The sequence below is a fragment of the Paramormyrops kingsleyae genome, chromosome 23 (genome assembly GCF_048594095.1).
Source record: "Paramormyrops kingsleyae isolate MSU_618 chromosome 23, PKINGS_0.4, whole genome shotgun sequence".
Lineage (NCBI taxonomy): Eukaryota > Metazoa > Chordata > Actinopteri > Osteoglossiformes > Mormyridae > Paramormyrops > Paramormyrops kingsleyae.
The window spans coordinates 6,988,323-7,008,708 of record NC_132819.1 but is presented as its reverse complement, the minus strand read 5'-3'; the positions used below and the strand labels follow the sequence as shown (position 1 = coordinate 7,008,708).

General features: G+C 47.6%; 1 protein-coding gene across 3 annotated transcripts in view; it reads right to left on the bottom strand.

Moving 5' to 3' along the window:
- csmd2 (CUB and Sushi multiple domains 2) overlaps positions 1–20,386 on the bottom strand; it is a 261,987-nt gene that overhangs the window by 72,891 nt on the left and 168,710 nt on the right. For all 3 annotated transcript variants that reach the window (XM_023832148.2, XM_023832149.2, XM_072705512.1), the window contains 12 exons: positions 19,394–19,582; positions 18,967–19,083; positions 18,228–18,443; positions 16,561–16,749; positions 15,054–15,223; positions 14,662–14,818; positions 13,129–13,320; positions 11,320–11,446; positions 4,397–4,599; positions 2,437–2,628; positions 1,028–1,166; positions 471–658 (listed from right to left, as the gene is read on the bottom strand). In XM_023832148.2, coding sequence (XP_023687916.2) covers positions 471–658; positions 1,028–1,166; positions 2,437–2,628; positions 4,397–4,599; positions 11,320–11,446; positions 13,129–13,320; positions 14,662–14,818; positions 15,054–15,223; positions 16,561–16,749; positions 18,228–18,443; positions 18,967–19,083; positions 19,394–19,582 — 2,079 coding nt within the window. The remainder of the gene's footprint in view (positions 1–470; positions 659–1,027; positions 1,167–2,436; positions 2,629–4,396; positions 4,600–11,319; positions 11,447–13,128; positions 13,321–14,661; positions 14,819–15,053; positions 15,224–16,560; positions 16,750–18,227; positions 18,444–18,966; positions 19,084–19,393; positions 19,583–20,386) is intronic.

The following is a 20,386-nucleotide window of genomic DNA, read 5'->3' as shown; positions in this document are numbered from 1 at the left end:
GAAGAAGAAACAATTATAGCTTTGAAGATTTTCATATGCATTTGTAATATTATTTCAATGGTAAGTATGCGTACACACATCTGTATACCTGTATGATGACAGACAGACAGACAGATAGATAGATAGACAGACAGATAGATAGATAGATAGACTGCAGAAATTACAGCAGCACATACATACACCCAGGCTATTACAGGCACAATATAAATAGATTCAAATAACAAGACTAACAATTAACAAAACAGCACAGTGTGCAAAAACCGGATTTTCACTCTCACTTTTCCTTATCTGCGTACTATTGTGTGCATCAGCAATGCATCCTAAAATAGAGAAAATACCCCCCCTCCCCCCACCATCCCTCCCAGAACAGAAGCGGTGTGATAAATCTCGAGGGCAGAGACAGGCCCTCTAAGCACCTCACTCAGCCTGACGCGAGACCCCCCCCCCCCGCCTCAGCGGTGCCGCCCCACCTGTGTACTGCAGCACGAAGCCGTTGCTGCTGAGAGACGCGTCGCTGCGGAAGGCCAGGAAGAGGGTGTTGGAGCTGCTCTCGATGCGGTCCGGCACGTCGGTGCCGTAAAAGCTGCCCAGCAGGGGGCTCAGCGAGTCCGGCCCGTCGTAGATGTGCAGGAAGTCGTAACTTGGCTCCAGACTGAACCTGGCAAACGAGCAGCATATCCAGGCCTTAGCATGCCTGCAGAGCAATGTCCGACCGTGTGGAAATTCATTTATTACTTTCATGTAACTTTAGACATAATATAGGGAACAAAATGTCTGAACATACAAAGCCAAACAAATCGAACACCAGTGCAATCCTATTTCCATAACTACCAAAGCAATACATGCTTACAAATGGCCTGAAGTCTATCCCTAAATACAGAGGTGATGATGCAGGGGACATGTTGAACTGGATTCCAGTATATATCAGGGCCTTTTGTCCTTTGATAGACACAACTTATAATAGAATTATTTAGACCTGAAGGTACATGACTGACAGGAAAACAGCCGTGTGTAATGCGAAGCTTACTGGGTGAAGGTGAGAGCGATGACGTAATCCGAAGTGACTGTCACCGTCCAGTCACACTCGCGTCCGTGTGGGTATGGCTCGGGGTACTCCGGGGAGAGGATCATGCCCCCTGGGCCTGTCAGGTTCCCGCCACAGGGCGCTGCAGCGACACGGAGACGTCAGCACCACACAAGCAGGGACTTGCAAGGAGTTTCTCCAAGTGCCAGCAACAGACGAACGGGAGACAAAGGACCATCAGGCAACAGCTCTAGCTGTGAGAGCCGAGGGTCGTGGTGCTGAAGGACATGGACCTCGAAGATCTCTTGCTGAAGCTCCAGGAAGCCTACTGATGTTCTATCCTAATAATTAAACATTCTCAATCTTTATTTTATATAGAATTTAAAGCCAAATTAAGAGATGTTGCAGATTATTTGGTGAAGAGGTGTTGGTGTGGCCAACAGGTTAGCCCATCCGGTGGTCTGTACGGATCCCAACGTGCTTTATGGTAAATAAGCATGAGAGACTTTTAATAGGAACTACAGTCAGGCGGAGTTCCTGCAGCGTAAGTCCCTGTTTCTAGAACAAAGTGCCGGCAGCGTTAAAGTACCCTTTCATTCATTCATCCAGTCATTCATTCATCGTTAGCACTGCAGCTAGTGAAGGTTAAATGCTGTAGTGCAGAAAGTGCTATTCCTGCATGCTCACGCGCTCAGAGCCTGATCTGCACCCACCGCTGCCTTTTCACCTCTCCGCCACAGCCCGGAGAATTTTTGCTTTTATCGTACAGCTAAGCCTTTAAATAAATTAGCTGAACCCCTAACAAAACGAGTGGGCTAATTGCGATTTTAGAATAATTGTTCTTCACGAGAATTTCAAAAATGCAGACCGCTTTCACACCGAGTTGAGTTCAGTTTATCAAATACTTTTTTAATTAAATCCAGGCTTGATAAATTATAATCTTTTGTTTAAAATGCAGAGAAATACCAACATTATAGTGACATTTAATTAATACTGTATAACTAAGAATGTTTCTTTAACATGTCTACTAAAAATAAGACTCTAGACTACACTACACTAAAAGTATGACCAGTAATACTATAGAATTTTTTTCTTAAAAAAGGGCTGCCCCACTTTTTCTTAGTCCTCTGACCTCCTTGTCCTTGGGGTGTGCTCTCCAAGCATTATTGCAATAATTATCAAGGAGTCAATTAATCCAGACTGATTTTATGGGTGCAAATCAGACACCAAATGTACTATAAGGCAGCACTTAAGATCCAAGTTAATCCAGAGCTGTGCAAATATATTAGTTATTGACATTTCTGTGAATGAATGTGACTTTTAACCGGATGACGACCTCACGAGGAGATGTGCCAGTGAAATACGGTCTCAAGCTGGGGCAGACGGTGACACGGAGACAAGCAGAATGTCACCTGAGCAAGTCGGAGGGTCGGGCTGCCAGAAGAAGCGGCTGTTGATTTCCGTGCAGGTGATCTTGTTCGCCCCCTGCAGGACGTATCCGGGATCACACTGGAACAGCACGTGGTCCCCTGGTTCCCGGCTGTCCCCGCTGCGTGTTCCGTTAGTCGGTGTGCCCGGGTCATTACACGAAGTAGCGGTAGAGACTGGAGAGACAAAGTGGCTAGTCTTTATAAAGGAGCCACACACAGCCACACCTACCTGCTGTGTAACACTGAAACACACCTCCAGAACATACTGCTCAGCTCCTGTAGCTCAACAAACGGCACATTCTGCGACCCCCATCAAGGTTAAATCCCAGGCCGCACCTAAAATGTAACCCTTCTCCCTACTGTAAGTCACTTTGGATAAAAGCAACAGATGTAACAATGTATCACATATAGAACATGGAGAGAATGGCTATTCACCAGCTCTCAATATCCTTTTGTTCCTGGGAAACATATTTTAGGTATATGTTGATTCTGATACTTATATTAATTATAAAAAAATATCATCCTATGTATAATGCAGTGACTTTAATTTAAGGTATTTTATTTATTATTTTATTTTTATTGAAGGTGCTCGTCTGACTCGGATCCATAGCTGAAAGCACGCTTATGGTGAGCAGATGACGTCCCACCAGACTGAGAGCTTACACCCCACGGAGATGAGACTTGGAGGACTGCGACAGAGCAGCCCCATGCAGTGGAGAGTAAAATAAATGGATATAATTGTCAGTATACAGAGCAGCTTAGCAATCCGAGATCTGCTGAAACGCAGAGGAGAGCACTTTAATTTAGAGCACATGCCATAAACAGATCCGTCAGTGGGGAATGGGGGGGGGGTAACAGACCGTCACTACCTGGCAGGTGACATTCAAGTTACTGACGCACAGGTAACCTCCACCTACTGTAATCTTACTCAACGTTGTCATAATTGCCTGAATTAAAAATGGAATAATTAAATTTGATGGTTGTCATTTACAGACATTTTATATGCTGACTAAAATATGGACAAATACATTAAAAATGACAACCATCCACACTGTCAGAGATAAATTCTGGTGTTTGAGCAAGTGAAATCAAATTCAGCTTGTCGGTTCCTGTATAATAGATGCAGAAGCAGATGAAACTTACTTTAATATTCATCAGCGTATGTAAGAAAACAAACAAATCCCTGTCTGGAACAAAGCTTAGAAATGGCTTGTGGGGCGGTGTGGCTCAGGAAGGGCTGGGTTTGGGGACAGTCTGAGATCTGCATGGTGTGAGGCAGGTATCATCTGGTGAGACTGGGCTGGGTGCTCGCGAATTCACCCCTGAATACAGGGGCAGTGCGCCAACCCTGGCCGAGCTGGGTAACCCTTCCCCACAGAGGGAGAGCGCTCAAGATCAAGAAAAGACTTTTCTTAGTTCAACCAAGAAATTCTTCTTTTTCTTTCCTTTGGTTATGCACAAGAGTAGCTTAATTCTATCTGACTTAATTGCTCAGAAGCCATTGCTGGGAATTTGTTCTACCTTGTATTTTTGAAAGCTCCCAGATTCCATTTTAGCAGCTTTCTTTCATTAATATGAAAGGATATCAGTGAAGATTTACTACTAATGTGACTGTCTGTATTGCATTATCTTCTGCTCATTATCCTGCGACTTGTTTACATTGTCGCGTTACACCGAACATGCACAAATGCCCCTATGCAGATGTGTGCTTAGGCAGTCCCACACTTACCCATCCATCTCCGAAACACACACACATACAAACACAAACACAGACAAACAGTGACACACATTTTAAGCTCTAGTTTTGCAGAGACTTCCTATTGAGTCTGACATTTGTGCAGCTGAAATGGAAATGAGCATGCGTGCATCTCTCTATAGCTATACAGCCGTCGACTCGCACATACAGATGCACGAATGGAGATGTGGTGACATGCCTCCGTACCGGAGAACTGCAAAGCGAAGCCCTGCTTGCTGGTGAAGAAGTCGGTGGTGAACTGCAAGGTCACCGAGTTGAAGGTGCTGTGGGCATCGACCGGCAGGGCGGAGCCACTCAGCTCCCTCATCAGGATCCCGCCCTCCTGGGCGCCGTCCCAAATGCGCAGCACGTCATGCACCTCCTCCGTGTGGAACACCAGGAAGTGGAGACTGAGGAGCAAGGTGAACAGGAGGGAGGGTCAAGGGAGCAGCAGACACGGCCATGGGCAGGCAAGGAGAGACAGACAGGAGTGACAGCCTGAGATGTGCTGGATACTGCAATGATCATACATCCAGCAGTCCATTCACTTTCTGTAACCGCATGTCCCCTTCAGGGTCGTAGGGGGGGCAGAGTCTATCCTGGAGGCTATGGGTGCAAGGCAGGGAACGACCCTGGATGGGGCACCAACCCATCACAAGGCACGCGTATACACACACACACACACACACACACAATTTGGTAACACCAATTATCCTCAACATATTTTTTAGACTGCAGGGGTAAACTGGAGAACTGAGAGAGAGAGTGTGAGAGAGAGAGAGAGAGAGAGAGAGAGAACAGAGAAAGAAAGAAAGAAAGAAGGAAAGCCAGATGAGCAAAGGAGTCTGCATGGGGCAGGTTACCTATGGCTATGGACTGTCCATATGTGATAATACATTCTCCACTAGACAGGACTGTACACCGCCAGACTGATAACCACGGATGGTCCATGAGATCACTTTCCACAGTTATTATCCGTCACGCCGAGAGGCTGCACCATGCTGTATTCTCAGCAACAACGGGCTGTCTACACTCCACAAGCTCTGGATCCTCCATCATACCTGACTTTTTATGAGACTGGCTACTCCGCACACATGGGTTCACTCACGCTCAGAGTCGTTTTCAGAATTGGTCCGTAAGTACGGCACATCAGTAATAGCTAGTGTCCAAACATCTTTTTCGAGACAGCAAATGGTGTATCTCTATGGTGACCTGAAAGCCAGCGGCTCTCGTGCAGAATGGCCACAGACTCGCCGGCTTGCTGTCTCATTTACTCTCCCATTCGCTGAGACCTTAATGATAGCAGTGAGAAAAAAATGACGCTTTGGAACCTGCAGATGGTAGAATTATCATATCAAGTTATTTCTTTACTTCATTGGTTGCAATTATGTTAAAATTGGCAGCAAGTGACTTCACATAGAGCCTCAGACTCGTTATGGGTTTCAAAGCGACATTTGTCGCACCATTACAGAGAAGTGCAGGTGAAACACCTGTCACCAATCATTGTGACGACAGACAGAACACGGGTCTCACTAATAACATGCAGAGTCGACATGCAGAGGACTTGACCACAGCATCCCAAATTAAACAACTGACAAGTGATTAGCTGAGATTCCCCACATTGACGTGACCAATTATCGATTACTGATTTTGTCACAAAAAAAAAAAATTTAAATAGTGAATCAAAATATGAAATGTGTACAGGTACATTGAGAGGCATTATCTCACATAACCCATCTTCCTGTCCTTTGTAAGACAAACACACATACATATAGATAAGATATGCGATCCAAGCACAGGGTCAGCTTAGAGGTGGGTGATTAATCGATTTTATTGATTATTTCGAATTTACAGTTCAGAACGATGTGTTTTTATGAAAATAGATTTTATTACTTATTTTATACGCGAGCGCCAAAAGCGGAACTAATGTGACGCACAGTTCTTCACGGGATAATTTAGCGCGGCGCACCCAAACACTGTAGCGGATTCACAAACAACATGGCAATGGTTCGGTTTTGCGCCGTCGGACACAGACCAAACAAGTCCTCATTGCAAAGTCTGTTCAAAAACTGTTGCAACCAAAGGAAGCAGCACGAGAAATTTATTCCAGCACCTAAAGCAGAGGCACACAGCGGAGTGGGAGAAGTGCAGCTCCCAGCGAAATGAAAATAGCCGCAGCACCAGCACAACATCCAAAGTTAAGCAAGCAACCGTCCCTGACACGTTTTCGAACTGTGTGCCATGTGACAAGAATGGGGCACGGTGGAAGGCGATAACAAAAGCTGTCGCAAAGTATATTGCAAAAGACATGGTGCCCATACATACTGTGGAAACGCCGGGATTCATTAACATGCTAAAAGTTTTTACAAGTTTCTAAAAGTGTTTACAATGGCGTGGTCTGCCATCTCACAAACATCTTTTTTGGCTTGTCAGATTGCACCTCAACTCTAAAGTAAAATAAATAAAGTTAAAACTTGTTTTTAACCAATTATTTGTCATCTGTAGTTTCAATTTGAGTAGGGGAGGGGGAAATCGATTAAAATAGAAAATCGGATTTATTGTGAAAAAAATCGGAGATTTTATTTTTAGGCCATATCGCCCAACTCTAGGTCAGCTATTTATCTGCCCCTCCCCCGCCACTCCCCGGAAGCATTTTAGGGGGAAGGTTAAGGGCCTTGCTCAAGGGCCCAAAGAACATTAGAGTATTCAAGATGGTATTCAAACCAACAACCTTCTGATCACAGGCAAAGACGCCTAATCTTCTGAACCACACACCGACGCTTATATTTAGCATCTTTCCTTAAAAGTTTCTGGAATATTTATGATCCTTTTTCCGCCCATCTTTGAGGTAAGTGGTAGTAACTTTTGTCTCCTCAAATATATGTCTGTTTCCTAAACACCTGATATTTCATCCGCACGCCTCAGGATCGTGTCCAGGACAAGCTGTTGGATAATGGATATTTTTAAAAGGATGGTTTAAAGGGATACTGGCTTATATCTATGGTAACCAAGGCGCCACTTAGACATGCTGGCGAGCAGGCAGCCTCTCAGACCTGGGGAAGGCACATGGGCCCCTTTTCATCATGCAGGCTCCAGGCTCACTAAATTAATCCCCCCGCCCCCACGCCCACCCCCACCCGCTTTCCTTTCATCCCCTCCTATACTCTCAGCCCCTTCTCACAGCTTCAAACGGATCGCGATATTCCCCCGGCCGCGGACGGGGGCGGACCTGGGTGACGGCGGCGGTGGAAGTGGAGCGACTCTCAGATTTGCATTTTAAACGGGAGGTGAGTCGTGCACGCCCGGAATAAGCCCCGCCCACCGGACCACGCCGCCGGCAACGGCCGACAAATAGAGAGGGACATCACGCTGCCTGTATCACACGGAGCCCCGCTGTGCCCTGCAGCGGACTGTGCGGTGCAAACGCGGCCATGAAAAATAGAACAAAAAAGCGAGCGGAGCAGAGTGAAGGGTGATGCAACACGCTCAAAATGCGATGCAGCCTCGCTGTGCGGCTGCAATGGGGAATGGCCAGTTCTCCTGTATCCGGCACCAGCCAGCCCCGCGTGCCACCTTCCGGCATTCTGAGGCGCACTCTGGCCCCCCATGCACCAGAAAAAATCAGCAAGGCCAGACAGATGCTAGAGTACTGCTTGTGTGTGTGTGTATGTGGGGGGGGGTTCGGAGACCAGTGTCGGAGCCAAAATCTGACAGCCGGGCCCAAGATTTCAACTTGGGAGGGTTGGGGGACAGCAGTGACATTACTGAGATGCCATCGGGGGGAGAGAGAGAGCAGCAACAGTAAGTCGTTGACCGGGGATGGGGGGGGTGACAGTTATCAAGCAGCAGCAGAGCACAGAAAGCCAAAAACACCTCAGCTGTGCTCACACAATATGTGGTAATCGTTCATTTTTACCATCTTTACGTGATTTTATTTAATTTTTTTTTTGGGGGGGGGGGGGGACTGGGGGGTTGGGGGGCTAAGGCACCAGCACTAGCAAGGAGTGATACATAGATGAGAAAATGCAGGGATATAGTGGCAAAGGCTGTAAGTGACAAACAGGGAATACACACGAGCGACAGTGGATCCTGCCCTTGGGAACCGTGCAGCTACAACAGGAACGACGAGAAAAGCGTGAAGCACATTCCTCAGGCTCCTCCTACCTACACAGCCTCATTCTGATTAAGACGTCCAAGTTTGAACCCAAGCATCCAACAAGGAACACCAGCGAGCGGATCCACCCATGAACTAAATGAAGAGAAGTTTTAAATGAACAGCATTTCTCAGATAAAGCAGGAAGGAGGGGGCTTTACAGTCACTGACCCACAGTGGCTCCATTATTGATAGTCATCTAAATACACTTTGTTTCAGAATGGCTTTTTATAAAGAGCTCTCCATGGCCTGATTCAGCAGATCCACGCTCCCTCCTCAGTAAATCCATACAGGCCCGATCTGCAGGACCCATCAATTCCTACACCACGCAAAGTGGTCCCTTGGGAGGAAGGGGGAGCGGGTTTGGACAGCACGCAAGGAGAAACAGAGACACCTCTGATCGTGGGGCCCACGCAAGAGAGGAGGAGCATTTCAGATGGTTTTAGTGCTACCTCTGAAGACACATTCCTATAAATTGTACCTACCAGACAAGTAGGTGCTGCAAAATTACTTTTTTAAAGGCCCTACAAGGGCCAAAAAATGTATTTTACTATCAGATAAAATACATGCAGTTTTGAATAAAAACACACACTGTGCATTAAATCATGATTGAGAGTGGAGAGCTGTAATAGACCCAGGTTCCGCTCACCCTCCTGGTGTCACATGGTCCGCCTGGAGTCACATGGTCCACCTGGAGTCACATGAACAAGTCTGCCCTCCTTGGCCTTGCTGCATTTTTTTTTTGGGTGGATCAATGACCCTTGAGTGCTCTCACTGCTCACTCCGAGACACACTTCCCATCCTCTGTCATTCGGCTAAATAACAACAGCGGCCTGTGCTCGGCACACAGAGAGCTGGCTCTGTTTTTAGAAGCTCAAAATAAACACATGAACGGGGGGGGGGGGGGGGGGCTGAGGTTCGGGGGGGGCAGAGATGTGTTAATTCTGGAGCTTTCTCCACTGCTCTACCAATGAGCCAATCCAGCAAGACTGGGGAAGGGGGGGGGGAGGGTTGGAGCTTATGGAACATCTAATCCATGGAGCCCGGAAATAAAGCCTCCTACCTGCAGAGCGGCTGACGAGCGTATGGGGTAATTATCGCCACTGCTTGTGGGGGTGGTGGAGATGTCAGCACACGCAGTCCTGCGGCGGGGTACCCCAGGATGCCACGATGACGCCAAAGGCCCCCCTCCCTCCCACGCACCACGGCCTGGCCACCTCGGACTTATGCATTGCAGATGATCATTAATAATTGATTACACAAGATGTGATCAAAGGGGTACATAGGCACGTCTCACTCTGGGCTTATGTACACAGGGGGCAAGAGGAGTGGGAGAAAATTTTCGAGTTAACCCCCACGACCCTCGCTACGGAAAGCAGACTGCGGGATATATTTTTTGGTTAACCTGCATCCATAATGCAGGCGCACCGTCGCCCCTCCCCGCCCCGAGAGAACGGCCAATGCCCCCCCCCCCCAAGGACACCAGCAGCACACTCCCCCCTCCCAAGTCCCGCCCTCGACTTCCAGCTCATCCTCTGTGAACTCGGCTGCCTTTCGGACCCGGCTCTCCAGCTTCTGCTCTCCGCTGGGCCTGTGTGGTCATCCTCCCCCGGGCTGACCTGCTGTTTACTCTTCACTTTATCCCCCCGCATCATGGGCAAGAAAGTTCTAGAATGTCAGCCATCTTCCGCACCGTCTGCCTGACTCAGATGCAGCTCATATGGACAGATCAGCTTCTAGTCATTCACCGAATGAAACGGGCGATTGTAAAACATTAAGAGACCATCTGGCTGTCTTACCAGTTTGTCTCACAAATGCTGCAATTTTCCATTTATAAGACTCTGTCCTTGTAGGACACTGTGATTATAGAGTAATAAAAATAATCATGGAAAAGAAAAACTTCTAAAAACAATAGCTGTCTGCAGAATTAGAGTATGGACTTGGTTTCCCCAGTCTTCAGATTCAGAAGGAATCCTTATTTTACATTGGTGTACTGTAGCATTCTCTCTCTCTCTCTCTCTCTCTCACACACACACACACACAGACATTTTCCTGTCCCTACTCATTGCTGGTCTGCTCTGTCATTCCTGCAGTGACACATTTGTGTCCAGCAAAACTCCAAGGAAAACAAAGGCCCACTCCCTGCCTTGTCATCCCTTCCCATTAAAGAACCGTTGGGGGGGGCATTTCTCTTTCTGTCTCTGTATTTTTGTTTTCTCTTACAAAGATTGCAGCTGACAGCACCTAAGCATCTGATGGCACTTCAAGCGGCGCCGGATTTCAGAGCCCAGAACACACCCCTCGGTTGGTTACAGGAAGTGACAATAGAGACACCAAAAAATGGCAGCCTCTCTGCACTCAGGTAGCAGTAAATTACCTGGGAGTACACAGCTGAGCATGAAATAAACTGAACCAGCAGTTTCAGTGAAGCAGACATGGATAACTGTACCCTGTGCTTCAGGAACATGCTAATTACGACTACTGCAGATTATCTGTACTCAATCTATGTAACAGGTGTGGGGGCATATACAGGGGTGGGTCCAGAGGTGAAAGCTGACTGGCCCTTTTCCCTGTCACTCACTGATTCAAAACATATCATTTGCTAATGAAAAAGTTATCCCCTTTGTATGAATTAGGTCCGGACACTGAACGGGCACGTTGTGGAGACCAGATGACTACAGGCTGAAATGACACATGGGAGATTCACCCAAGCTGCCAAGCTCTGCTACAGATTCCAGGAGGACAATTACTCTGGAAGTCATGATTATCGTCGCGAAGTACAGAATTACAATAAAGAGGATAACTGCTAATTTCCCTGCGCTTTTAACATGAAAACAATTTATAGGAATGTGTCTTCAGAGGTAGCACTAAAACCGACTCAAATTCCCCTCCTCTCTCGCGGAGGTTCCCACAATCAGATCTTCCTCCATATCTGAAGTGATGAAGACTGGGAGAGCTGGTCACTGGGGATACTGACCCAATGGTGCTCCCTGGCGCGGCCTCGATGGTCCACATGCAGTTCAGGTTGTGGTCGTAGGGGGCCGGGTAGCCGGGAGAGAGTATCCGTCCAGTGGGCTCGTCCTTGATGAAACCTCCGCACTCAGCTGGGGGGGGGGACAGAGACAGTCAGTGAGGAGTCAGACAGGACGGATCAAGCTGTCAGGTCATATGTCATACAAAATCACACTATTGTCCCATCTTCCTCATTACTCATTCATTATATATATTTTTCTTAAATATTATAATTTCTGCACTGGGCTGTTCTGGCTGGTTTGTCCCATTGTACCTAAACCAAATGTTTTGTTTTGCTTACTTTTTTGTGCTCTACATTGCTGGATGGTTATCACTGTATGTTATGTTATTTTTGTAATTTTACTTGAATGTGACCCAAACAAATCCCTCGTACTGGGGCCGTCCATGGGGAATGAAGCTGATTCTGATACTGACTTTGATCAGCGATCAGTGTGCAGCACCCCACCGGAAACAGCATATGGTGCCTTCCTGCCTTCACACGGATGGTACTTTAAGGCTTAACACCTACAGAAATCACGCAGGAACTAAACACAGCTTGAGAAGAAAGATGCCGCCACTGAATACTGGTGATATGGGTGGGTGGCCGCGCCGCCCCGCTCACCCCCACCCCGGCATGGCCTAGAGGGAATGTTACATGGGAGACACAGACCTGACTTGCCGCTGACCTTGTCTCAGCGAAATGCCGGAGGTGCGGAGATTCATCACCTCTCTGTGTCTCACCAAATGAGTCGGGAGTGAGTCACTGGCAAGCAGCGAGAGGGAGCGAGAACACCGCCACTTAACGCCCTCATACATTTTCACTCCAAGGTACACCAGGAAGCATGCTGCCACATCACCCCTGTGCAATTTCACTCCAAGGTATGCCAGGAAGCACATCACCACATCACACTCTCGTATTTTCACTCCGAGGTACACCATTCCACCGACTTCCATTTAAACAAAGCAGAACAAGTTCCCACCCAGAGCACTGCACTCTGGATCTACTCCAGTTCTCAGTACAGACACTTCCTAGGTATGGTATAAGTAGGAATTCCAGTGAATCTTCTAAATTACATCTGCTGTCAAACTGGAAAAATAAAATGAAAAAAAAATGAATATAAAAAGCCCTTTGCAATAATCCAGGCATCCTCAGGAACCAAAAGTGCACAAGGCCTTTTCCAACTTTAAAAGCCTAAAAAACACAGGCAAGAAGAAGAGAGAGAGAAAAAAGAAAACTCAACAAGAAAGCATAAATCAAATGTCCTGTAGAGCTTTGATCAAATTGATCTTTTTTTCAGGTTTATTTTTCTTTCTTTCTTTCTTTTTTCCCTTTGCCGGGATCCTATCAGACAAATGTCGGACTGTGGACAGCAGGGTTATAAATCAATATGAAACAGACCCATCTCCTTCAGCTCCAGTGATGACCTCCTCCAGGAGTCACGGAAACACATTACAGATCCTCGGCCTGGCCTTCCACTAAAAGAGCGCCTTTTCACCAGGCGTGGCCAGCTTAAGCCCCGCGTCTCACTGCCAGGACATAGCCACTCCAGCAGAGCATTACAGCACCTGTTCCCCAAGTAATTCGCCTTGCTCAAGGTCGGAACTTGCCACCAGAGACCCCAGATGGGGTCTTGCCCTTTTTGCCTCAGAAGAATCTTCTGATGGCGTGTCAATGAAGTATAATGAGGTAGAGTTGAGGGAAAAAAGCTATGTTTCATGGTTATGGATTAGGGTTTAAAGGGTGCTGTGGAGCGTCGAAGGGGGCGGGGCTTACCCACACAGAGGGGGAGGGGGCTGTCCCAGGCCCGCCGCTCCCCCCTCTGGCACGTCAACACCTCCTTGCCCTTCAGCGTGTAGCCTGGGCTACAGCCGTAGGACACGGTGCTGCCCGCGAAGTGGCCCCGGTCATCCTGCTTGTAGCCGAACTGGGGCACGCCGGGGTCCTCGCACTTCACCAACTCAAAACCTGCCGCGGGGGGCACAGGGGGAGAGTGTCACTGCCTCGCTTCCTCAACAACCTCGGGTTCTCCTGGCCGAGGAGTGTGCAGTACACTGTGACTTAGGCATTCCAAAGGAAATGATGTTTAAAGCTATTTATCTGGGTAGTAAGTGTATGTTTGCACAGAAAAACAACCTAATTTAACATTAACAGGAACACAAATAAAAAAAAAAAACCTTCTGTTCTTCAAAAAGTTACTGATTCCCAGTTGGATGGCTAGTTGAACCCCTGTTCAGTTCCCAAATTCCTCCTCAAGAGCACCTCCGCTGTTCCATGTATTCACATTTCATTGCCAGCTCATTCAATTAATGAATTAGGAGCAGAGATGCAGTATAAAATGTGTGCTTTGACCTTCTGCATGCTGTGCTCGTCCTGTGTTACCATCCTCTCCTTGTGGGCACATGTGGCCATATCCGTCTCTTGGCCTTACGGATCTGCATGTCCGAGATTCACATGCAATCGTCCGAATCTCAATAGTTGTGTGTCACAGAAGCCGCCAGTGATTCTGCCATGGGTCAGGAGCCTTGGCCTAAAAAGGCACCTCAACTAACTCTGTTCAGTAACATTTTAACCCCCCCACACCAGTAGTCAACTACACCATCGTACAAAATAGTGGGTGGGGGATCTGACAACTCTAACAGCCTGGGGGCCTCTGTTCATTTAAATGTGCCTCTGGTCTGTTTGCCTTTGATATAACCTTTAGTTTTAAACAACCCCAGATATAACTTGGGCTTTTATTTATATAGAGCTACCAGTTAGCATTCAATTATCCATAGGTTGTTTTTTCATGATTCTTCATCACTGCCCTCGTAACCATTCTCCGGAAGTTACCCGGACTGGGCCGCCGCGGCCCACGGCCACAGACACCTACAGAATGACATCAGTTCTGTATGGCTTGGGCAGGGAGGGGGAGTGCATCAATTCAGAAAGAGCTCCCAGCCTGCCAAGGTAGTACAGATGGAGATTTACAGATAGAGGTCACCTCCCGCCACGGCTGGTACTGATACCGAGTTACAGATACAGGTCAGCTCCTGAGTGCTCGGTGCTGAAAGTAAGAGGTCACTTCCTGCCAAGGTAATGCAGATGGAAAGTTGCAGATAGAGGTCACTTCCTGTCTTGATCGTTATGGATACAGAGCTATGTGTACAGGTTAGTTCCGGCCAGATGGAACCTGATAGATGGCTAGAGATCACTTCCTGTTTCAGTTGGTACCAATACAAAGTTACTTCCTGCCAGATCTCTAATGCTGGGGGGGCTACAGATCGAGGCGACATCCTGTCGAGTCTGCGGAGGTGGGACGGCACTCACTATTGTAGTGCAGCTCGAAGCCTTTGCTGGTGTTCTCGGAGTTGCTGATGAACTCCAGCCACATGAAGCTGGAGGTGCTGTTCAGGGCCGTGTCCAGCAGCTCCGTGCCCGTGAAGGTGCCCAGCAAACGGGCCCTGTTACTGCTGCCGTCGTACACCTGGCACACAGATAGGGCGTGAGTAAACCTGCGCGTGGCCGCCATCGCGACGCAGCGGACGCGAGGGAATTTATCAGCCTCTCTTCAAACCAGGCACTCCGATCTGGCAACAATGCACTTTACGATCTCATTCAGCAAAGCAAGTTCAGATGCCTCACTTGCAAACCTTGCTGAAAATGAGACTCCCTTAAAGACCCCCCCAAGCTGCCACACAGCCCCTTGCCCCACTCATCACCTTGAGAACATCGTCGTCCTGAAGACGGAAATCCCTGGCGCGCAGCTGGATGCCCTTGCCCGGCTGTGTCTGGATGGAGTATATGCACTCGTGGTTGTTGCCGTAGTAGGCCGGGTAGTTGGGGGAGAGAAGCACCCCCTGGGTGCCAGTCACGGAGGATCCGCATTCCGCTGTAGGGATGGGGAGAGAGGAGCCATGTCAGGTCCTGGTGCGGGGCGTGGTGGGGGGGGGGGGGGGAAGGTTTACACACATCCAGACACACTCATACATGCACCTGGCCTTGCATGCAGGGGTACATTACTTTGGAGCCACAGCCCGCCTAGAAATTACATAGCAGAGTAATAAATGCTGGAAAAAAGTACAGACACAGCTCTAACTCAGCAGATTTACAGCTTAGCACTTGCAGATACGACTGCAGGTATGTCACGCTTAGAACCTCGATTGCATGGTTGGGGCATAATTACTCCTAATTCAGGTGAATTACTAAATTCATTGCACTATTCGGGCAGTTCAGAGCCAGCTGCCGGATTCTGTGGCCCTGATCTACACCTGCAGCCGACATGTAGACGCTGCTCGTGTTGCCGGGGCGATTGTTTCTTTCAGCTGCGATAAAAGACTTCCTCTAAATTGCTTAGCTGAACCTATCTCTGTGAACGCTGCCTACTTCCATTATCACCCTCTCCTGGACATATTATTATTACAAATTGCATTTCTCTTAACGTGTTTAAAACTGATACTCAAATATTACGAGGGTGTAACAGAGAAACTCATAACAGACACACTCAACAAGCTATTTCAAATATTTACTTATATAGAAACAGCCTGACCGAGTTCCTGGAGAAGCGTAAACAATATTTGCAGGCACCATAAGGAAGTCAGTGCTGGGAAAAAAATAAATACATTAAACTTAATTATTGCTTCAACTGTCATAACATTAACAAATTACTTTCTAAGTCTAGCACCTCGAGCAATTCCGCTGCTTGGTGATTTTGAGAAATCTGGCCTGCAAGGTATTCCGTAATAAAATACTGCAAACTTTAAATTAGAGTTTGGTGAAACTCTGGTTCCACTGCTTCAAACTACAACCCTTTAAACAGTCAACAAATGAAAGACAAAAATATGAGCGACAGCGAGGAGCACAGGTCTTTATCTCTCTGCTGTCCCATGTTGTGTAGGGCCCCACTGAAAACAGTATCTCTCATACTGGGGGTGGATCAGTGAGTTAGGATGCTGTCTGTCACCGTAGGGGCGCTGGTTCAGATCCCACCGTCAGAAGAGAGATCTCAGCATCGGGCCCTTGAGCAGGGCTGTTAAAGCCCAGTTGCTGCAGGGGTGACCCTGCTTTCTCATCAATGTATGTCACTTCGGAGAAAAGCGTCTGCTAAGCAAATAGAATGCACCGTCAAAGTCAGGCTTTCTCTATCTGCAGGCAGGGCTGGACAAAGTATTTGAAGGGGGGGGGGGTTATAATGTTAACCAAGCAAAATGAAAGCACGTGACCACCTACCAACACACCTGGGCAGAGGGGAGCTCCACACCCGCCGCCGCCCCCCCAGGCAGGTCACCTGGGACGGCCCCTCCAGCCGGTACCCCGGGAAGCAGGAGAAGATGAGGGAGTCTCCCACTCCGAACTGCAGACCCTTGCGGCTGCTGTCGGGGGGCACACCGGGGTCTTCGCAGGGCTCCAAGTCGTACTCTGCGGGGAATAAGACAGCGGGGGGCGAGAGGCACAGATTAAAGAGTCACAGTCATCTCTCAAATATCATTTGTCGGTATATATTTAATTTGCATGCACTTTGCATGTCATTTGCATATTCTGTAAGTGACAGGTATAAATAGAGGTGGGGCCATACAGGTGCTGGCACCAGCTGAAAGCTGATTGGCCCCCACCTTAAGAAATCCTATAACCGCCCCTGTATGAATGTCAGGACGAGTGTCTGGAGGTGAATGGACTTAGTTCAATGGCCCTATTGACCTTATATGTCTTGAAACCCCTTAACACCCCTTTAACCGCCAGCAGCACATACTTCTGAGTATCACGCCTTGTGTTTTTCTTGATGGGCCATCATATTAGCATGCTGCTCACTCATCAAGAAAACAATGGGACAGTAAGTAATACTCACAGCAACAGAGTTACACTGTCACCCCAAAAAAAGCCATAAAGCCCATAGTACAGTTGTGTTTATGCCATATATTTTAGTGCTCATTTATGCATTGGTTTCGACAGTCCCACACCAGTAATAAGGCTTGTTTTAATACAAATACCAAAAGAATTGATCACTTTAATAGCCATTACAGTAGGGTATGGGTGGTCTTATTATTATTTTGAAAAGATATAAAATGTGACACGCAATGTTTTTCTCATATTCGTTTTATATTTGTCGGAGTAACAACGCAATCGGAATGACAAGCCGCTTCAGCTGAAAACAGTGCATTCTACTTTTCAGTTCAAATAAAACATGGGGTTGCCAACTTCAGCCAGCTGGCCGGAGTGAGATTTTTCACATGAATATGCATTTACATGTATGAAAGAGTTGAATTACCTTTTAAATAGTCTGTAGGGTTTTCAAACTACCCCAATGCTTTTGATGCAGCTAATTTTAAGTTTATAATGGAATAATATAAATTTGCCGCAAGATTTCCGGTGTGAGTGAGAGAATCTGAAAGCATGAGCGTCACACCAGATGCGTGAGAGTTGGCGACCCTGAAAACACACATTTTTTAATTGTTTCACCTGAGTTGATTTGTTAAAAAAAATACCATTACTTAATACATTTGTTAAAAAGCAGAAACTTCGATAAACACGAAATCACCAATAAACTATGTCTATTTATCTAGCATTTTATATAATACATATTGCACTTAATTTTTTTCAGCTTTATGATTTCAGGATAGAACAGCCACTCTCTTAGGAACATTATGGCTTTTTTGGCTAAGGCTGTCAGATTCACTGCTGCAACAGAGCAGCCAGTCTATTAAGAACATTATGGCTTTTTGGTTGAGGGTGTTCAATTGGCTGCTGTTATTAACACTCATGGCACATTAGCGCGAACAAAAGGGCTGCATAAGCCGAAGTATGTCTTGCTTGGCGGTTAAAGAAGCTTGATGTTTGGTCTGGGAAATTATGGTTCTAGTGTAAAATACTGAGGGGAATTGGACGGGGTGCTCGCCTACCAGAGAAGGTGATGTTGAAACCCTCGTAGGAGACCGAGAAGTCGGAGAGGAAGCGGATCTGGGCGGTGAAGTTGCCGAAGAGGCCGGCGCTGAGGGGGGGAGGCAGCGTGGAACCCGTGAGACGCCAGAGGGGTTCTGAGAAACTGCCGTTCTCCGTCACCAGCAGGTAGTCGTGGGGGCTCTCCAGGTGGAAGGTGTGAAAAGTGAGCTGCACGCCTGTACGGAGGAAAAGAAGGGCAGAGCGATCATCAGGCAGACGCTATTACCACCACAACCTATACAATTAGAGCTAAAGACGAGAGTCCTCAGTAAAAGGACCAATCGAACACTATGCTGGCTTCGACTCTACAGGTGACATCATCATCGCAGCACTTTTATCGATTCGATGACATCTGCTGCTGTGACAAGGGAACATAAACAGCTAGCAACTAACAATAAAGTTGGATCAATCTCCTGCTGGACTGACATTCTACCGCGTGACTCCAGGTCAACAGAGCATGTCAGTCAATCAGGTTTCACTTGTTACAGTATTTTTATAAGTGCTTTGTCGTAAAGCACTTGACAGAAAACACCATATAGAGGGAATCAAAAATGCAATGCCATTAAAGAAAAATATGGGTAACGATCCCAGAAACATGCAGCATAAATTCTAAATGTTGACATCAAGATTCATTGGTGGTCTGTCCAATAAAAGTGTCCATGCTTATGTCACAGAAGCTGGAGGTAGCTGCGCGCTGACCTTTGCCGTGGGACGTTTCAATCACCCAGGTGCAGTTGAGGTTGTGGGGGTAGAAGTCTGGGAACCCGGGTGACAGGATGGTGCCGCTATTCCCATGGATGTAACCTCCGCAGAGAGCTTTAGTGTGGGCGAGAATGGAGCGGGGAATCCCGTAAACGACATATAAACACAGCTATCGTTACTTTGTCCCCAGCTTTGACGATGCACTAAAATGGAGTTTACAAGATTATTGCCAATGATATAAAAATGGTGAAGAAAGGGATGTAACGGTGTAAGCAGGGGCAGGGAAACAGGGAGGCAGAGAGAAAGCAGGGAAAACATAAGACAACGCGATCAGGTCTGGCTCAGTTCTATGAAAACCCCCATTATGTCTCTGCTTCCAACTGAGTGATTTCTCTGGCTGGGGGAGGGGGGGGGGAGCACGTACCGTCACAGCTGGGGAGGCCACGACTCCACTGGAAGTTGGGCTCACACTCGAGAGGCTCGCTGTCGCTCAGCGAGTAGCCGGCGTCGCAGCTGAACGTCACCAGCGCGCCCACGTAGAAGTCGTGCCCGTGCCGCTGTCCGTTCACCGGGATGCCCGGGTCCACGCAGTGGTCTGACTGCAGCTGCACAACTGCAGTGAGGGGGTGGAGACACGGAGACGAGGCTGTTTATCTCCGCCCCCGAGGAAAATTCAGGCCATTGCTGGACATACAGACACACCATCACGTATTCAGATATTTAGAGACACCCAACCCCCTGAATGAATATATGTGGGGACTGTGGTATAAAGGCAGAATTCCTGAAGCAAACATATATGAACATGGGAGGAACAAACTCCACACAAACAAAGGTGCAGGACCCTCGAAGTATGAGGCCACCATCTTGCCCATTGAGTCACGGTGCCACCCACTGAATCACTGAGCCACTTGTTAAGTCACTGTGCTGCCCACTGAGACACGGTGCCATCTACAGACTAACTGTGCCACTTGCTAAGTCACTGTGCCACCCAATGAATAACTATGCTGCTTGCTGAGTCACTGTGCAACCCAATGAATAACTATGCTGCTTGCTAAGTCACTGTGCAACCCAATGAATAACTATGCTGCTTGTTAGGTCACTGTGCCACCCAATGAATAACTGTGCTGCTTGTTAAGTCACTGTGCCACCCAATGAATAACTGTGCTGCTTGCTAAGTCACTGTGCCACCCAATGAATAACTGTGCTGCTTAAGTCACTGTGCCACCCAATGAATAACTGTGCTGCTTGCTAAGTCACTGTGCAACCCAATGAATAACTGTGCTGCTTGTTAAGTCACTGTGCCATCCACTGAATCACTGAGCCGCTTGCTAAAGTGACTGCGCTGCCCACTGAGTCACTATGCCATCCACTGTCGCTACGCTGTCTACAGAGTCACTGTACCACCTGCCGAATCACT